Source organism: Triticum aestivum, chromosome 2D (assembly GCF_018294505.1).
Source record: "Triticum aestivum cultivar Chinese Spring chromosome 2D, IWGSC CS RefSeq v2.1, whole genome shotgun sequence".
NCBI lineage: Eukaryota > Viridiplantae > Streptophyta > Magnoliopsida > Poales > Poaceae > Triticum > Triticum aestivum.
The window spans coordinates 640,643,955-640,659,986 of NC_057799.1; the positions used below are offsets into that span (position 1 = coordinate 640,643,955).

Genomic DNA, 16,032 nt, shown 5'->3' on the forward strand with positions numbered 1-16,032 from the left:
TGATGGAAAAAAAATAAAATGAATATTCCCAATAACATGCCTAAGAAATGTTCCACAACTCCCGAGTGATCTATTTTGGCCTGGCCCATGTTCGTGCACTAACTATAAGCGACACATACGTATCGACTAGTTAAGGATGGGATAACACTTTTTTCAACATAATATATACGCAAACGCTCATACGCACACATACTCATCCTTTATGAACACACGCACGTACACCCTAGCCATAAACCTTCGAGAGACCGAGCCGGCACATCATTTTAAGATTGAAGAAGTCGTTATGCCTTCATAGTCGACGGGAACGTCTCCTTCATTGAACGTACATCGCCGGAAGACCTGAAATAAATCTAGCAAAACATGAGCATTAATGTCAAGTTTAGGACTTGAACTCTGGTAGGCTGAGAATACCACTGTCCTCGTACATGTTGGATCATGGTTAAGGGTTACCCCTTGTAAATATTACTTTCTATCTTCTCTAGTGCTGACAAGTGGCACATTGCATGTGCACGGTTTATCGCAACCTAGGAATTTTCCTTTCTTACATTCATTTTTAAAAATCATTTATCTCTTGAACCATGCATCTAAATCATGAATCGTTTTCATCCTTGGATTTCTCTTTGAGATCTTAGAAATTAGATCCCATGTTAAAAGGTTTAAAAAAATTCAATAACTTAAAAAAAGTTCAATTTTTTTTAAATGTTCCAGTTATTGAAAATTGTTCACAAATTTTAAAATATGTTTTGTTTTTTAAAATTTCAAATTTCCCAAAAGATGTCCGTTCACTTTAAAATGTTTGACAACTTTGAAAATATTCCAAAATCTCAGAATCTTTCAAAATTTTCAAATAATTTTCAAACAATGATCGTTTTCTTAGAAATAGTAAAAAAAAGTTTGTTTCTTGTTCAAAAATTGTTCAGAAACATTTTATGAACTGCTTGTGCTTTTTCAAAACTGGACAGCCACCTTCTAGAAGCTTGGTAAAACCTAAAACAAAAAGAAATAGAACCTCCCAAAACTTAAAGAATGTAAACATAGTGACAACTGACATGGACCGGCTATGTGTGGATGGGGACAATTTGACGCAATATGTAATAGAAAATTCCATATAGAACCACCAATCATTGACACATACCCCTAAAACCCCCGCATGAGCATCCACAATCCCCCCGCCTCGCAAATTGAGTGTAGCTTAGATGATTAGATTTCTTGTGGTGGAATCAATCAATCAGGGGTGGTCACATTTTTTCTGGATTTATTCCAGTCCTTTTGGCGATTTGCGTGTAATCGGAGGAGACGTTCCCATCGACAATAAAAACGTCTGTGGTGACTTCGTCAATTTCAAGATAATGCGTCGCCTCAATCTCTCGTAGGTGCTCTGGGTAGGGTCTGCATATGCGCGTTCATAGAGATGAGCGCATAAGTCTGCGTCCATACCATGTTAAAAAAACATAAAAAATATCAATGATAACACAGCGTGTCAAAGTACAAAGAAATCTATGGCATTTGTCAAAAATTTCGAACTGCAGCCCTCATCATTCAAAAGAAAAAGAATAGGAACGAACCAACATGTGGCTGGATGATTAGAAGCACGGTGGTATCCCCATCCCATCAGGATTCAAGCCTTGGTGCTCGCATTATTCCTGGATTTATTTCAGAATTTTCGGCGATGCGCTTTCAGTGGGAAGAGACGTTTTCGTCAACGACGAAGCGCCTCAGTTTCTCGAAGGTGCTTATAGGGGTAGGGATGTGCGTGTGTATTCATAAGGATGAGTGTATACGCGTATGTACTGTATAAAAAAAAGGAAAATCATCGGATGGAAAAAAAAGAGAGAAGGAAAGCAACGCGTATCATATCCGACCGGCCCGAGTCGTGTCGAGTCGGTTCGCAGCAGCAGCCAGCAGATCCCACCTGCGGTGCAGCCTCGGGATTTCACTAAAAAAAAAGACCTGCAGGCAGCCCCGGGTCGGTTCGAGCAGCCGACACCTGCCACTCGCGCCGCCGCCGCCACCGCTAGGGCTTCCCCGCTCCACGCCGCCCGCGATCGCCGCCGCCGCCGTCGCCAGCGGGGGAGATGGCGGACCGGCTGACGCGGATCGCCATCGTCAACGACGACCGCTGCAAGCCCAAGAAGTGCCGCCAGGAGTGCAAGAAGAGCTGCCCCGTCGTCAAGACCGGTAACGCCGAATTCCCTCCTCTCCTCTCCTCTTCCCCCCTCGGCCGCCGGCCGGCCGGGGAACGCGAGGTCGTTTGGTCGAGTATAAGGGTGTAGATCCCCAGGTTGATTCGGCCGTTTCCGCCGCCGCGCGCAATCTGTTCGAATCCGTGCGTGTGCGTCGTGGCTTTGATCTGGCGCGCGCGCCTCTGGCCGAATTGCTCGCGAGATCTGGCTGCTGGGCACTCAAGGCGCCCCCTTGATTTCTCCAGCCCGCACCAGTGTCGCTCCTGCTACGGGCTCCTTTACTGATTTTGTTCTCGTGCATGCCAGTATGCGGCCAGTTTAAGTGCTCTCTCTGCCTCTTGAGAGGAATTGAGGCTGTGCTTTTGACATTAGGTCCGGTCATTGGTAAAGTCAAAAGCTTTGACTAACACTTTCCGAAATATCTGGATTAAACATGCTTGAAGAAAGCCATGTGTAAAAAATTGCCTATTTTGACAACATCTAACTTAATTGGTGGTGAAGGAAAGGTTGTGTTTCGGGGACCATGTTCATGCCCAGAGCAAATTTTATACGACCGGCTCCCCGGTCGATTGATTAATTGATTATACGTATTGTAGCCTGTGAAGGACATATTGGAACTGGCGTGCATGTTTGTAGCGTATCACTTATTTTGTTTGTGTGCACTAACTCTACACTTGCCGTGGCGTTTGTAATATATCCTGATGCATGCTTATTCCGGTTGTATACATTTTCGGCTTTGAGACCATGGCCTATTCGGATTGAACTGGATTACGACAATTTGCTGGTTAATTTGTTGCACAGGGAAGTTGTGCATTGAAGTTGGTCCGGCGTCCAAGGTTTCCTTCATCTCTGAAGAGCTGTGCATTGGTTGTGGTATTTGTGTCAAGGTATATATATGATAACTTCAACACAGCTACTAAACTGCATTGTCTTTATTAAAATATGCGCTCTACTATTTGGTCTTCTCATTTCCCTGTAATTAATTCTTGCCGCAGAAATGCCCATTTGATGCCATCGAGATCATCAACCTCCCAAAAGATCTGGAAAAGGATACCACCCATCGCTATGGGCCAAATACATTCAAATTGCACAGGTATGTTTTGTTTGATCAAGACTTCTCGATTTGTATCAAGTTGCGTGTTATTTGTCATCTGTGCAATTACTAATTTTGCACTTGCAGGCTGCCTGTTCCAAGGCCTGGTCAAGTTTTGGGACTTGTTGGAACTAATGGAATTGGAAAGTCCACAGCGCTTAAAGTCTTAGCTGGCAAGCTGAAACCAAATTTGGGACGATTCAAAGTATATATCCCGTACCTCCTACACAAAAATCTTCCGTATTCAGTGAACTGCTCAAGATAGTGTTATTTAGCTCTGCACTTTTCCTTTTTTGCAGAATCCACCTGATTGGCAGGAGATCCTTACATACTTCCGTGGCTCTGAACTTCAGAATTATTTTACACGTTTATTGGAGGATAACCTGAAGGTACTGTATGGCCACAGTTTTTTATTCACCGTGTTCCTAATTCTGGCAGGGTCTGTTAGTATTTACTCCATTCCATAGTGCATATAGATTTAAAAAAAGTCAAACTTTGATCAAGTTTGTAGAAAAATATATTAATATCTATAACACCAAATTTATAAAATATGAACTACATCTTATGATGAATCTAATGAAATATATTTAGCATTCTAGATGTAAATATTTTTCTCCACAAACTTGGTCAAAGTTTAGGAGGTTTGACTTTCAAGAAAATCTATATGCACTACATTATGGAACGGAGGGAGTAGTTTCTGACAAGAAGTTTGTGATAACCTGTTCATTTGCCATGTTGTTTTTCTGTTCTGTTCATCATATGTGAAAATAGGCATGCAGGCTAGTAGCAATATTCTGTTCCACTTATGCATTCAGCGATATGCTTGTAGTAGATAGTCTAATAATGTACCCAGAGTAGGCATATAGTATTCGCTTATGGTAACACATCCAACTTCTTTTGTACTTCAAAATAGTAATATGTAATGATCATTTACTAAAACCATGGCTATGGCGATTCTTGTGTAAGTGTTTCTATTGTGGATGCTTTGAGACATTACTATGTGAAGTGTTGCAAAATTAGGTATATAATAATAGCGTACTCTATATCTTATGGTTTAGTATTCCTGATATTATTAAGTCATGCAGTTGTTACCATGCCCTCTGTTACTGGCTGACATCCAAATACCTGCTCTTTCATATTTCTAATAGACTGTTGTACTGTCTGTTTTCTTTAACAGTTGAATTCTTCTGATGATTCCTCGCACTCTCTCTGCAGGCAATCATTAAGCCTCAATATGTTGACCACATTCCAAAAGCTGTCCAAGGAAATGTGGGGCAAGTACTTGAGCTGAAAGATGAGAGGGATATGAAAGCTGAGCTGTGCGTTGACCTTGAATTGAACCAAGTTATTGACCGAAATGTGGGAGATCTTTCTGGCGGTGAGCTCCAGAGATTTGCAATAGCAGTTGTTGCTGTGCAAAGTGCAGAAATTTACATGTTTGATGAACCATCAAGTTATCTTGATGTTAAGCAGAGACTGAAGGCTGCACAAGTCATTAGGTCCTTGCTGAGATCGAACAGGTAATCTGTATTTGTTTTCATGGATATATTTTGAATCTTTTGACTAATAAAATCTTTGAAAATTTTACTGACAAGTACTCTGATTTTGTTTCCAGCTACGTCATTGTTGTGGAACATGACTTGAGCGTCTTAGATTACTTGTCCGACTTCATTTGCTGCTTATATGGAAAGCCGGGAGCTTATGGTGTAGTTACACTGCCATTTTCAGTCCGAGAAGGTATCAATATTTTCCTGGCTGGATTTGTTCCAACTGAAAATCTTCGGTTCCGAGATGAATCTCTTACATTTAAGGTAAGGCAAGATACGCAGATGGTATTTCAGATCCTTGTTCCATGATGAAAATATGTTCTGATGTTTATATTGCCCTCTTAGATTGTGGATACGCAAGACAACGCGGAGGAGATTGAAACATACCAACGATACAAGTACCCTACCATGAGCAAAACCCTAGCAAATTTCAAGCTCACTGTCATGGAAGGTGAATTCACTGATTCTCAGATTGTTGTGATGCTTGGTGAGAATGGGACAGGGAAAACTACATTCATCAGAATGCTGGTACATCTCTCCACCCCTTACTTCCCCCCTATCTTCTCTCTCTATATAGTGTACTTTGCGCTCTTGATCTTGCAAGGCACTGCTATATTCATGTAAATAGCGTTATGACTAAAATGATATAAATGGAAACTTTGTGCTCTTGACCTATAATGCTGTAAGTTCTTTGATAATGTGATAACTCTAGTCTTACGTATTATGATCAACCGTTTCATGGTCGGAATTTCAGAAGCAATGGTATCTTGTTTTTCTTATCCACTTCTTAAAATTATAGCAACCTTTCTAATGCCATTCAATTCCTGATAACTGTTCTCAAGTCAAAACTGTTACCAGATAGCTACTCTTCTATACAAGAAGTTTGTAATCTAATTTGCATTTGAATTGATGAAGCCCTTGGTTCTTATGTTCATTGTCTTTTATGACCGAACAGGCTGGGCACTTGAAGCCAGATACCGTGGATGGAGTTGAGATCGAAATTCCTGAATTTAATGTGTCCTACAAGCCCCAAAAGATTAGCCCAAAATTCCCGGGCTCAGTGAGGCAACTGCTTCATAAGAAAATACGCGATTCATATACTCATCCTCAGTTTATATCCGATGTAATGAAGCCACTACAAATTGAGCAGCTCATGGATCAGGAGGTGCTGAATTTATCAGGTGGAGAACTCCAAAGGGTGGCTCTATGTCTTTGCCTTGGACAGGTATCTCCTTGTATCTGAAGTTCTGAACTGTTGCTTAGTATTCTTGGTTTAGCAGGACACCATAGTTTCATGTTTGACCACCTCATCTGTATTGACAACAGTATCTTGCATGAGATATAACCTCCACATGCAAATGAAGAGCATTTTGTTAACAGCAATTCAAGAGCATTTTTTAAAACCAAACCAAGAGCATTAGATAAAGCACAAAATGTGTTTGAAAAGATGTCATTCCTACTTCACATGGTCTGAGAGATACCAGCAGTGAGAAGGTAAAGAATTAGAGAAACATGGAAGGTGGACTTGGTGACATTAAAGTCATATTGTTGTATGAATTTGTGCCAAGATAAAAAAAAATGGCTGTATTAATTGTTGACATGGATATAACTTCAGACCAGTTTATTGTAGATGCTATAAGAGATAATTTCATTTGCAACATGCCAAGTGATTCATGTTCAGTTGCTGGTTACTATTTCTTCAATGTTTGCTGAAAGAGATTTTGTACGACAGCATAATATGGATGAGACTCAGCTAGCACAACAGATGTGGGATACAAGAATATGAGTACCGTCATCAGCGTGTGTGGATAACCAACTAACTAACTAACTAACTAACTTGTGTTTATGTACTTTTCAGCCTGCAGAAATCTACCTTATTGATGAGCCGAGTGCGTACCTCGATTCGGAGCAGCGCATTGTCGCCTCGAAGGTGATCAAGAGGTTCATCCTCCACGCCAAGAAGACGGCGTTCATCGTCGAGCACGACTTCATCATGGCAGCCTACCTTGCGGACAAGGTGGTGGTCTACGAAGGGCGCCCCTCTGTCGAGTGCACTGCCTGCACGCCGCAGTCCCTGGTGTCTGGGATGAACAGGTTCCTATCGGTAAGTGCATAAGCAACATCCATCCATCTAGGGAAGCAGAAAGTGAGGGCAATCGACGAGCTTTCCTGGTCAGTTAAATTGATGGGCTCAAAAGTGGACTTTGAGAAGTTAACTTGCATACCAGTGGTATTGGCAAAGGCATCCAAAATATCCTTCAACAACTTGGTCTGAATAACCTCCCCTTCTATCACAATTAGAGTGTCATCCGCACATTGTAGCATGGGGCAGGGTTGAGAATCTAGTACGGGGTGTCGAAGCAACTCGCGAGAGGCAAAATTCCTGATGGTTTGCTGCAGCACATCCAACCACCACAGTGAAGAGCAGGGGGGAAGGTCTCCCTGCCTCGACCTCCTTTTAAGGTCGATCCAGTCTCCCGGTATTCCTTTCGAGTAGAATTGATGTTTTTTTGGCTATGGTTAAGAGTGCCTCCATCCATCCAATCCAGTGATCATTAAACCCTCTGATCCTCAGAATAGAGAACAGCACGTCCCAGGAGACTGTCAAAAGCCTTTTTTACCCCCTCTTTCTTCAGGTTTGGGCCAAATCCATTGCATATAAGAAATTATCCGGAATGCATCGTGTCCTGTCAAATCCCGCTAAAACTTTTGCAGTCTTGCCGCTAGAACTTCAGTAATCAACTTTTGCAGTCTTGCCGCTAAAACTTTAGTATTCCATTTGGCTCAACAATTGAGCAACGAGATCGGTCTAAAGGTACAAGGAGAGTTGCAATTGTCTTTCTTCCTAAGCAATATCATCGAAGATCTATTAATTCTCTCCAGTTGCAGCTTCCCAGAATGGAACTGGTTGGCGGAGGCAATTATATCATCTTTAGTGACTTGCCAAAAGTCTCGGTAGAATGCGGAGCCGAAACCATCCGGTCTTGGGCTTTTATCCCTCGGCACATCTCTTATAGCTTTGCAAATCTCATTTGAAACCCATTAGTTAGAGAAGACAAGTCAATCTGATCTGAATATAGCTGAACCACGTTAATGCCAAAATAAGTGTTGGATCGAGTCTCCATCAGTTCTTTGTTGAATTTACTCTGAACATCTTGTTTTGCTGAATGGGAAAAGAGGGGGCACACCATCCACAGTAACAGATTAAAAACATGTATCTTCCCGCGCTGTTTTGCTGCCACGGCAACCAAATGGAAAAGTGACTGAATTTCGAGCTTCACCATAGTTCTTAAATGAAATTCAAGCTGGCACCTGGGTTGTTGCACTGACACAGATAATTCTAAATCCGGAGTTTTCTTACCTGTGCTTTATCCTAGTCCTTCGGTTTGGAACCAAGCATGTACGAGGTGCCCACCCTGGCTCATCTTCATGTTTGCCAATACGCTAATAAGAAAAACAATTGAGAGAAATTACATGCACAGAAATCCACGAGTTAAGTTTCAGTTACATATATGCAAGATTGTAGATAATATGTTGCAAAATACTTAGAAATTGAGTTAAGCTAGATAACTACTCCAACCAGTGAACTGTGAGCAGAAGAGCAGGGGCGCGCAGCGTAGTAATGGCTTTAATGTTTCATGTTAAGTTGGCAAAGCCCATTGAGCAGGGGTGCACACCTGACAATGGGTAGTGCTGAAAATTACTAATGTGGTAACTACTTCAATGGGCTTTGCTTTAATGTCTTTCCTGTAAAGTTACACTTTGGTAATTTCTCCAGCCATTAGCTTAGATGTTTTGGCTATGCATATTACTCATTTACTATGTAAACTAAATAACTAATTTTAAGGCCGAGTCTTGTTTGAAGTTTAGTGTGATTGCTTGATCCACTGTTTTGCAACAATGGCAAATTGAAATAGGAAAAAACAATATTAATACTTAGTTTGATATGCCCATAAACTGAATGGCTGTGTACATGAAAAATGGCATTCTGCATTTAAGGACTGCGGCATGCGACATCCCCTAAGCCGCTTTCTGTTGTGCTTGATTGCCATTTTTTTTGTACGAAATATTGAAGAAATGTGTATCTATCTACTAGAGTATTATTTTATAGTTATCAAATCCAAACCCTCGAAGATGTATAAGCGGCTATATCCCTCTCGCAGCATCACTTGATTTGAGCAGCACGTAGAGTTTTGCATCTGTAGTTTTCAGCGCTAATTTCTGTTGTTTTGTTCCTTCTGGTTTGGCAGCACCTTGACATCACGTTTCGGAGGGACCCGACCAACTACAGGCCTCGGATCAACAAGATGGACTCAACCAAGGACCGGGAGCAGAAGGCCGCGGGGTCCTACTACTACCTCGATGACTGACCGATTGGCGCACCGCCCCTCCCGAGAGAATTCAGTTTGACTGATCTTGTTTTTAGGTGAATTGAATTATGCTCGGATCGACAGACAGACAGACCTGGGTTTGTCCCCGTTTTTGTCCTGGGTTTTGTACTGACGTTGGAGAGATTTGGCAGATCAGACAGCGAACTGCACCTGCTCTGTCCCAGGTCAAAAGCAACTCTGTTATCTTGGTTACTTAATTAGCAACTACTAATGGTTATGTTTCTGCTCTTTCTTGTGTCGCTGGGGTTTTCTAATTATGTTCAGGCTGCCATATGAAAAATCTATGCACTTGCATTTTTCTTTTGAAAAAAGCTACCGGTTTAAACTGCAGAAATTATGTACGGAAAGGTCGCACACGACTATCAGTTCATACTCATGCACAGCAATGCAATTTATTTTAACATGAACCGCATGAGTCTGAAAAATGCCAACGGAGCTCGAGCTGTTGGTAGCTTGTTTTGAAAATTCAAATTTTCACAGCGTAAAAAGTTCTGATTTCTTTTGTGAACACATACACATGTATACTATGTATCTGTAAAATTTCACAATGTTATACTTCCACACATGGTGTAAGAAAAAAGAGAAATATGTATTTTCAAAATGGGCCCTTCATTTTTGTTGTTTGGCCGGAACTTTTTTGTACAGCCCATGAATCACAATATTTTTAAACAAAATTTCAGGCGCTCGTGCGGAACACATAAGTTTCAATGGATTTTTTGTTGGATTGTTATGAACCTTATGAAAATGCCTTTTGATTTTTTTTTAATTGGGAGGCAAGCAAAAATGAAGGGAATAAGACAACCTCTACAAGTGCTCATAGGTAAGATGAGCAAAGAGAGAAGAGAGTGAGAAAAAAACACTAATCTAAGAGCCAACCCTGTTTATTTATTTGTGCGAGAAAGCCAACCCTATTTCCCCTCTCCTCATTTCCACTGGCCAGCCAGAATCTCCACCATTGACGCATGCCTTGACCACCTTAACAATTTTTCTGCAACATCATCTGTGTTGCAGAAGTTCTTCCGCAACAACATCCATGTTGCAAAAAGCCGAGACAAAAAAAAATTTCGCAACATCATCTGTATTGCAGAAGTCGTTCTGTAACAACATTCATGTTGCAAAAAAATTAAGACATAATAATAATAATTCTACAACAGAATCTATTCTCCAATATGAGGTCTATTGCAAAGGGTTTTGCAACACCACATTTGTTGCAATTGTGAGAAAAGGGCTGGGCAGCTGCATGGCTCCAGATCAAAAGGCTATCGAGGCGGTGAATCTTTTAGAAAGATTCATCCGGTGCCCGAAAAACATTGGTAACAATGAAAAGAAAACCATAGACTTTGTTTTTTTTAGAATATGAAGGGTGACACGTCGATGTTGGATCCAACGACATCCAACTGGCTTCCATCAGCGGCATCATACAAGTGTTCCTACGTGCACGAGCGGGGCTGTGTGTGCCCAAAGATTAAAAGAATCCCTGAAGAATTTTTGTACCCCCCCCCCCACCCCACCACTGCATGCCTACGTGGTGTTTTCTTTGTTGTTAATGATTGTGGTTGGACGGTGGTAGGCGTCTGTTTGTGTGAGCCAGAGTTATTTCTCTAGCTACATCTACATTACGGTTTTGAGAATCAAACTGAGACGTGAAGGAGTAATAGCCGTGGGGTCCACGTGTTTGAGAAGCAGATAGGGTGACAACTCACCCAAATCGTGTCTGCTGATCGGATGGTTGCGCGTGCGGATGGCGGGAGTGAGTTATCAGCCGAACGATTCCAAACGCTTTCCCAACAGTAATCTTAATTCAAGCAAAGTAAACTAAAGAAAATTGTAGGTCTATTGATCAGCATGTCTGAGGATACGGTAGGTACATGAGCACAAGCTGCACAACCCTTGATGCAAACCAAGGACGAGTTTAACACCGACGAGAAAAATATGCCTGTGTTGATGAAGACGGCACCGAGCACCTTGTAGAGCTCTCGATATAGGGTCATGGGATCACCAAAAGCATCATAAGGCGATGGGTCTACCACGAGAGGAGGCAAGAATTGACAATCGGAGGAGACAACCATGCCATGGGAGGATCAACCATCAGCGGGCACACCAGCACCCCATGAAGGATGCTCTCACGTGGAAGAGGAGTTTGCACAATCAGATGAGGTGGTACACCATAGTGATAGGATCAGTCATTGACATTACCTTGGTCCTACGAGCTACATCAATGACTTTGACCAACAACAACAAAAGTAGAGGGGATGGTTGCATGGCCAGAGGTGCATCTTGCTGTTGTGATGGATGTTGCACTGGTGCTGGTCCTGAATGAAGCTCCTCGAGGCAGATGTTGATGAGCTTGAGGTTCTTCTCCACCCTTCCTCCAGTATGTGAAGTGGCATGTCACCGAAGCTCCGGGGTCCACCGCCGAGACCACAAAGGAATACATTGATCTCCATGTTGTGATTCTACTCGCTGACTTTGAAGAACTTCGCCTTTGCCCGGCCCATCAGAGCGAACATCGTAGGCCATCCATGCTTCTGTCTCGCAATAAGCGAGACAAAGCATTGGCGTTTGTCTTCCGCACTGAGTACCGGTCGTCTCTTTTTTGACTAAAAAACCTGATTGTCTTGTCTGTCCCATCGTCTCGCCTGCTGGGGAGAGTTCATCTTTGTCTAAACCGCCAAGGCGCAGGGTACCTGCTGGTTCTACTACCACCAATCCTTCATTCGTCTCAAATCTAATAAGGTTAAATAGGTGCCTTAACTTGTCATGCGCGGTCAGTTTAGTGCCTAAATACACGAAAGGGGTGCTCTAACTTGTCCGGCTGTGCAAATATGGTACCTCCTACAGTATCCGGGCATACGCCTTGCCCGCATGGCGAGCCAGTATGGTGGCGGCCCGCCTGTCAGTGACCGGGAGCGTTTTTTACAGCCAACCCCCTCACATTTTATTTATTTACACATAATTCTATCGCACACGGATGCAGACTATAGGTCCAACCCGTCAGGTTTGGGTCCCACAGATCAGCGACACCAAGCATGACTTTATGTGCAAATCACAGATATAACGCAATTTATAATAATTATACCGTGTGAAATAATAAAGAAAAAATAAGAAAGAAAAGGGGATCCGAAGTTTCGAACCCAGGAGCTCAGGTGTGCCACCCTTGCAATATAGCCAATAAACCAAGCAAGATTTTATGTTTAATTAGAGTATCTAGTTGGAATTTTCCTGCGGATTTATTTGTCTCACCCTCTAAAAGATGTAAACATTATTTCTTCATTTTAGGCACCACGTGATGTCCTGCCTCGTGGTTATATTGTTCATCGAGGGACCTCTCGGTGCTACCAACGTGTGTGTGTGTGCTAACCAACATACAAGACACCATTTGATGCCTAAATGAGATAATTTAGTTCTTAAACGTTTTTGTATCGAGGGAGATTTAGGGAATATCCTAGCGCATTTGGAAAAATGATTTTGAAACATGTTTCACGTGTATTATAAAATTGTAAACTTATTTTTGAAAGATATTTGTCATGCATTCAAAAAAAATAGACAACATGTATTTTAAAAAATGTTCAACGTGTATTGAAAAGGTTATTGTGTAAAATTATTCTTAGATTTCTACAAACATATTTAACATATTTTAATACATTTCTAGAATTACTGTTATTACACAATAACTTTTAATACACGTTGAACAGTTACATTGTCATTTTTTTTGTAACTGGGTATTTTAAAAATAGAGTAATACAATGAAGATGCACAATAATTGTCCGTGCTTGTTGTTCTGCATGAAGATACATAAATTTACACAATAATTTTCAATATACGTTGAACTGTCTAAATCCTCATAAATTTAAGAAAACGTTCATGTTAACCTCTTCAAAGTACACAATAATGAAAATAGAATAAAGATTTAAAATACACAATAATGCCATACTGATAATTATTGTATTTTTTATTTGGTAAAATTTACATATCATGGAAACTAAACAGGAACTTTAGAAAACATGTAGAAAATGTGTTGAAGAATTGCAGACCGATACGCCGAATTGGTCTATATCCATTTCTAGCTAATACTACAATTTATAACTTAGTTTGGCCGGGTGGCCAGCACGTTATTGCATTAAGCAGCATGTCCCAGGTTTAAATTTCCATCCCAGCAAAAAAAAATCACTCGTTCACTTCCAGCCACTGACATGTGGGCTGCCGCCACACTGACACGCCACACAGGCAAGGCGTACACCCGAATATGGAAGTAGGCACCGTATTTGCACGGGCGGATAAGTTAGAGCACCACTTTCGTGTATTTTGCAACTTTAGACACCAAACTGATCACACATGACAAGTTAAAGCACCCGTGGTGTATTTAACTCAAAGGCAAATATCAAGAACATGGTGTTCTAATGAGTAGTAATATGAAGGGAATCTAAACCTTAGGGGTGGCTTAGCCCCTTCTCGTCCCCTCCCCCCCCCCCCTCCCACTGCCTCCGTCCCTGACTCTCCCGGTCCTGGTCATGAGGTCGCCTTGACTCTAGAAGCTAGAGGTATTGTCTGATCGCTTAGTTGGTCGATATTCCATTTAAAACATATAAATGCAAGTATGTTTTAATTACAGTTATATGTTTTTTTAAATAGCACCTATTATCGTTGCGAGCTCCCGTTTCCTTGGAGATGGTTCTGACCATTCCCAGGTGTTTATCATGGTAAGTGACTTATTGTCAAATACTATAGTCAACTTTTTCTTCTTACTTGAATTGTCAACTCAACTAGTTAGTTGACCAACTTAAGATGCTTGTATTATAATTATATAGTATAAGCATCCATATGAAAAAATCGATTTAATCGCATTTGCCCTCACAACCATTGTTCTGCCATCGCTCTCCTTCAGCATGAAATCAAACTGGTGACTCGATGGAAGTAACTGAAAATGGACATAAGATTCCAACAATGTATAATAAAGCAAAATAAATTAAAGGCAATGGTAGATATACCGATCATCATGCCTCTGAATGTAGAGGACGCACTAGGGGAGTGGACCCCTTGATGTATTACATTTTCACGATTTTTGCCTACTTATTCTACTACGACAAAAAAAACGAGCTAGTGACATGACCCAAGGGAGCATGTTTCATGAATAAAACTTGCAACAAACAAGATAAAAAACAGATAACTAATCTAAAATGGATGCCAACAAATTTCTTACTAATAGTTTGACAACAATATATTTTTATTAATTAATGACATGACAAGATTACACTGTAGAATCTGTTGTCAAGTACAATGGATGTCATTTAAAGAAGGAAACACAACAATAAGAAATTTCAAAAATCCATACCATCTCATGGAGTCCAAGAAAGGAACATACTGACACTATGGATCGAACTCAATGAATCAATGAAAGCAAATGACGCTGAAGATGGATCACCCTGCATATTGCATAGACTAGGCGGTAAGTAGAAAAGTGCAACCCTTGATGCACTCAAAGTATGTGCTTAATGTCGGCGAGAAAAATATCCCTGTCTTGAATAAGACAACATGCAATTTCTGGTCGTAGCGAAATTGTGCCCGTTGTATGCATTGAGCACCTCGAAGAGGTAGCTACCATGGAGGGGATCATGATCATGGGTCATGGGAGCATCAAAAGCATCATCAGGCAATGGATCCACCATTGAAGGAGGCAACAGTACCATAGGGAGAGGATCAACCATCTGCACATTGTCAGGCACTTGCACCGCAGAAGAGGAGTTCGCCCCATCAGTTGAGGTGGCTGCACCAATGTGATGATCATTCATTGAGATTACTTCGGTCGCTGGCACCACATGAATGGATTCAATGGGTGCAAGAGGAGATGGCAGCATGGCCAGTGACGCATCTTGCTCATGTGGTGGAGGCAACACTAGTGCTGACACTGAACGGAGCTCCTCAATGCGTGCATTGACTGCATTGAGTTGCATCTCTACCCTCTTTCCAAGGACATGGAGGATTTCAAGGGGCATCTCGCCAAAGCTTCGATGGCCACCATAGAGGTGACTGAGCAACAAATTGATCTTCGATTCGTGGTTCTTCCGGTAGTTTTTCAACAACCTCGCCTTTGCCTTGATGATCATCTGCTGGATGAAGCCGGCGGCATCCACCTTATTCTTGAGTTTTTCTGAGTCTAACATGTTGCCATACCGTTGCAGGAGAGTAGTGGCTTCCTCCGGTGATGGCCACTGTAGGACCGGTCGGGCTTCACCGGGAACACACACCAATAGGCAGATTGGAATGTTGCAGAGGATCGCTAGCTCTTGAGCCTTCTTCGCGAGCGTAGGGAGGCGCCTCCTCAACGCTTCCTCGCGCTTCGCGTCGTTGCCGATCCATTGGATCTTAGCGCTCCGCCTACGAGCCATCACTTGTGTTTGGTAAGTACAAGGAGAAGGAGGGAGGATGGTCCATCTTATAGCTAGATTTTTTTGGACTGCCATATAATTAGCACACAAATATGTATGTGAACCTAGCGGGGACCGATGCGCAAATATGCAAGTAAACACAAAATATTTTCTTTTTGAGTGTGGATATGTTTGTATGTAAACATGTAAGAATATGCATGTGAACGGAGGGAGATTATTTGGACGTGAGCTCATGAGATCTCTTCTTGAAATGCATATTCTCCGATGGAGAGCAAATATGTATAGAAACCGAACAAATATTTCTATGAGAAAGTTAACTAGCACACCAGAGTTTTCTGACAAAACTGCCGAACGACTCCCACATCACGCGACCTCCCTCAAAACACGTCCGCTCCGTTCAATAAATAATCACGGCGAGTGCTCGACCATGAA

General features: G+C 41.8%; 1 protein-coding gene across 1 annotated transcript; it reads left to right on the forward strand.

Moving 5' to 3' along the window:
* The first annotated feature begins 1,895 nt into the window (after window positions 1-1,895).
* On the forward strand, window positions 1,896-9,442 carry LOC123055269 (ABC transporter E family member 2). Its single transcript, XM_044479261.1, has 11 exons — window positions 1,896-2,178; window positions 2,985-3,070; window positions 3,179-3,276; window positions 3,364-3,481; window positions 3,576-3,665; window positions 4,492-4,796; window positions 4,892-5,087; window positions 5,169-5,351; window positions 5,779-6,048; window positions 6,682-6,927; window positions 9,074-9,442. The coding sequence occupies exons 1-11, from the start codon at window positions 2,076-2,078 to the stop codon at window positions 9,191-9,193; spliced, it is 1,815 nt and encodes a 604-aa protein (XP_044335196.1). The 5' UTR covers window positions 1,896-2,075; the 3' UTR covers window positions 9,194-9,442.
* The last annotated feature ends 6,590 nt before the right edge of the window (window positions 9,443-16,032 follow it).